The sequence below is a fragment of the Trachymyrmex septentrionalis genome, unplaced genomic scaffold (genome assembly GCF_001594115.1).
Source record: "Trachymyrmex septentrionalis isolate Tsep2-gDNA-1 unplaced genomic scaffold, Tsep1.0 scaffold13, whole genome shotgun sequence".
NCBI lineage: Eukaryota > Metazoa > Arthropoda > Insecta > Hymenoptera > Formicidae > Trachymyrmex > Trachymyrmex septentrionalis.
The window spans coordinates 4262119-4266107 of NW_017304438.1; the positions used below are offsets into that span (position 1 = coordinate 4262119).

At 27.8% G+C, this 3989-nt stretch overlaps 1 protein-coding gene across 5 annotated transcripts in view; it reads right to left on the minus strand.

Moving 5' to 3' along the window:
- The window catches only part of LOC108756882 (hemicentin-1), a 175052-nt gene that overhangs the window by 35906 nt on the left and 135157 nt on the right, over window positions 1-3989 (minus strand). For all 5 annotated transcript variants that reach the window (XM_018501028.1, XM_018501027.1, XM_018501025.1 and 2 more), the window contains exon 6: window positions 3293-3477. In XM_018501028.1, the coding sequence (XP_018356530.1) occupies window positions 3293-3477 (185 nt within the window). The remainder of the gene's footprint in view (window positions 1-3292; window positions 3478-3989) is intronic.

The window sequence follows — 3989 nt, forward strand, 5'->3', positions numbered from 1 at the left end:
ACATTCGATTTATTCTTGTAAAATTTTGAATTAATTCTATCATTATATGATTAAAATTGTATATGAGAATTAAAAAGAAAAGATATATCCCTATAAAAAATAAAATGTATATTCCTATAAAAATAAAATTAGGTTTTTTTTTAATAGCGTCAATTTATTAGGAGCATCCGCAAAAGCGTACAGAGAAACATGAAAATAGTGCTTGTCGCAAAAATTGTTGTAAAGCCATCTCCTGCTGAGCTTGTAATATCCTACTTCGCGCGAAAGGGTGTACTCGAGCTAAAAATGTGATGCTCTTAATCCTGTTATGACGTGACGCTTATATTGGCTGCAGGAATTCGTGGCATGTAATTGCTTGTCGCTGGGTACTATTATCGTGTGCAATGTTCTGAATTCAGTTGTATCGTTGCTCGTACCGTAATCAGGCTTACTTGATAAACAATACAATTATATATAATATCCCGCTCATATGGAATTGCAAATGTTAGAAATATATATTGATAATCGCAATTATACAAATTCGCGATTAATTAACAACGATTCGTTAACTTTGCCGACGCGCCGAGATGCAACGATGATGGTTCTTCTCCAAACATCGTTAATTAACATCACAAAATGAATTAAATTCGTCGTGCATACGTTATCTTGCTATTCCATACTATTCAAATATTTATTTTCATATTAAAATTATTTAAACAAATATATTTTTATATTTGTAAAAATATTGCAGTGCGCAATGTTAAGTTTGCATACAAAATAACAAAAAGTTATCGCTGATATGTAAATCAACTAAAATAGGAATTTTCAGTATTGATTTGAACATTTCACCGATTAAGGTCCAGTTTCACTAATATAAGATTAACTTTAATCTCTGTCTAATTTACTGTTTATTTTTTCTGATTCTTAGAATTAGAAAAAATAAAGAGTAAATTGAATTGAAATTAAAATTAATTTTACATTAGTGGAATCGGACTATTTAATAATATTTGGTAATATTGTTAATTTAATTCGTGAATATATGTCGATGCAAAGAGAGTGAAATAATAAAAGACAGTTGATAAACGTTTTTATTTTAAGAAAGACAAATTTTTCTGTACATAAAGAATCTTTTGTTATGGAGACGGAATGTCGTTTTATCTACTTTATGACTTTTAATCGTGACATTTTTTTGCACTAATTATACGTAGGTGCGAGCAGTTTCGTATGCAGTCATTTTGCATGCACGCGGCTTTATAGCTTCAGATACTTTCGTAATGGATTTATGATAGCTGCGTGACGCCTACGACTTTTACATGCATATACGTATACGCGATAGCGCAACGACATATGTAGAGGAGTCTAATGATTTTTCGATGCTACCGCTGCCGTGCAACTACTCGTTCGAGCATGAAATTGATTTTTTACAAGTCAAGACTAAAACAAAGTCACGTGACTTGAAAGTAAATGACGATTTCTTGATGTTGTTATTTTTTATTTTATTTTGTTGTATTATATTTAAGGACGTATTACACATATTTTTAAAATAAAAAAAGTTCTGAAAAAATTACAAATTATTCTAGAGAGATCACTAGATTTTATATTTAAAAGTAATATAAAAAATTTATCGACAATTTATCATCTGGATCATAAGTTATTTCAATAAGAAATAGACTTTTTTTTTTAATCTATGTTTTAATAAAAAAATGTATGGAAATGTATTAAAAAATAATGATAAAAATTTCAATTTTTTAATACGTATTTTAAGTACTCAAAATGATTTATGTAAAATTACATTGCGATGTAGAGATTAATTTTGTAAACAAAATTTATTTTTTCAAAATATTTATATTTTTCTAAATTTTTGTAACTAATCTCTGAATCATAATAAAACTTTGCATAAATCATTTTGAAAACTTAAAGTATTTACATACAAAAAAATTGAAATCTGTTTTTTATTGTTTTTTCGATTTTAATTTATAACAATAAAAATAATAACAAATAACAACGTGTTATTAAAAAAAATAGATTGTAACAATTTTTATATGTATATAGTTTATTTAAAGTATAAATATTAATCATTTGTGTGTGTGTAAAAATAGATATAATGCATCTTTAACTATTCCACAATCAAAATTTCATTAAAAATGTTTTTTATTTAATTGAGTCATCAAAATTTAATTTTCTTCTGTTTACATTTTTGAGTATTTTTCCATTGTACGATTGCCAGTAGTTTTTATAAAGCAGAGTTGAAAGAAAATTGTATATAACCACTTCCATTCCTACGAAACAATGGAAGGATAAGTTGCAGGTAATTGCAGGCTTTTCATTTGCGAAATTCCGCTTTCAAACACATCTAAATCGTATCTGATAAAAACTGTATAATTCAAAAAGAAACCTCGAAAAGTACTTCAATCGATAAACTGTCGAACTTCCTAGAGTCTAAATTCGTTTCGACTCTGCCACTTTTTCCAGGGTGAACACGAAAATTTGTTGCTCCGCAAAAACGTTAAATGGGAATTAAAATATACGATAGGTGCTGTACCAATCGATTTAGAATTTCCCGGTAGGTAGTTTCTCGAAGTTTACTATGGCACTTGCGAGTCTGTACGCTTTCGCCTAGTAAGTGAATCAAAACTTTCGTGAAGCGCTTCTCTCATTTATTGTCGCGTACTACGAAACCTACTCATCCTGTACATTTATTTATATGCAAATAGTGGTGAGGTCGACGCAAAATTCAAGCCTATTAAGAAACTATTGTACATCAGAAATTCCGTGCACATTATTCAATGATAAACGCGTTTGGCAAATAGAAAGACCTTTTTAGTGAAAACTATTCTTCCTCTATAAAAAAAAAAGTAATTTTGCCAGACTTTAACTCTTAACCTTTATAGGAGCGCATTTTTTTTCTACTGGATGGATTTTTATTAACGTTGATATTCATATATGTATTATTTGAATCGTTAATAACGAATCTAAAATTTTTCAGAAATTAAAAATAAGAGATCAAAAAATGTGATACAATAAATTTTGTATTTTTATTCACTTTTTCTCTTTATAAGAATTATTATTGCTGTAAGAAAGTAATTTCTATATATTTTATTATTTATACGGAATAAATCGCTTTTTTCTATGAGAAAACACTTTTAGTATTTTTATATATTCAAGATTTTTTTTAAGTAAAAAATAAGTACACGTGATAAATTTTCCATAAATTATATACAAATTGAAGCATGCTTAACATTTATTTAAATTCACAATCTTCTAACTGCATTAATTATGTATAACCCAATTAATTTAGAAAATTAATACTCACATTTTCGTGTATTTTTGTTTCGAACATTTCGAATCTCTCATTGCTCTCGCTTAAAAGGTGCGTTCCATTCTTCCATGTCACATTAGCAGCGGGTCGTGCAGCCTGTACCTTACATTGCAATAAAATCTTCGTACCCTGCACGACGTGACCGACCACTCCCTCCAAATCCATCTTCAGTGGACGCACTGTAAAAAGAATAGGCAAGTGTAGACTAGTATGTGTCAGACTAATATGTAATAAAACTGAGATATAACTTCTCGGTCTCGAACTCGGCTAAATTGAGCAAATCGTGATACTGCAAAATTAATTTCTTTGAAATGTTTATTAAACATTTACGTCTCTTTATAAACAATTCTGGCATTTTCTAAAAAAGTCGAAATCATAACTCAATAACTTTGAAGTATTTTATATTTTTATTTTGATTTTTAGTAGTAATATTGCTGGAAATAGAAGAGAATATTTTCATATCAACGTGATTTTGAATAAGTTAATTAGGTTTTTATTTTTATTAATTGTATAGTACATTAATTGTATATATGTATAGAAAGCAATTGGAAGGTTAATATATACAATGTTTATAATAAAAATTCTTTTCTGAATATATAATTTATTTATTAATGAAAGATCTTTTTAAAATCAAAATTAAAACCTTTTCCGACTTTTATATATATATATGTGTGTGTGTGTGTGTGTGTGT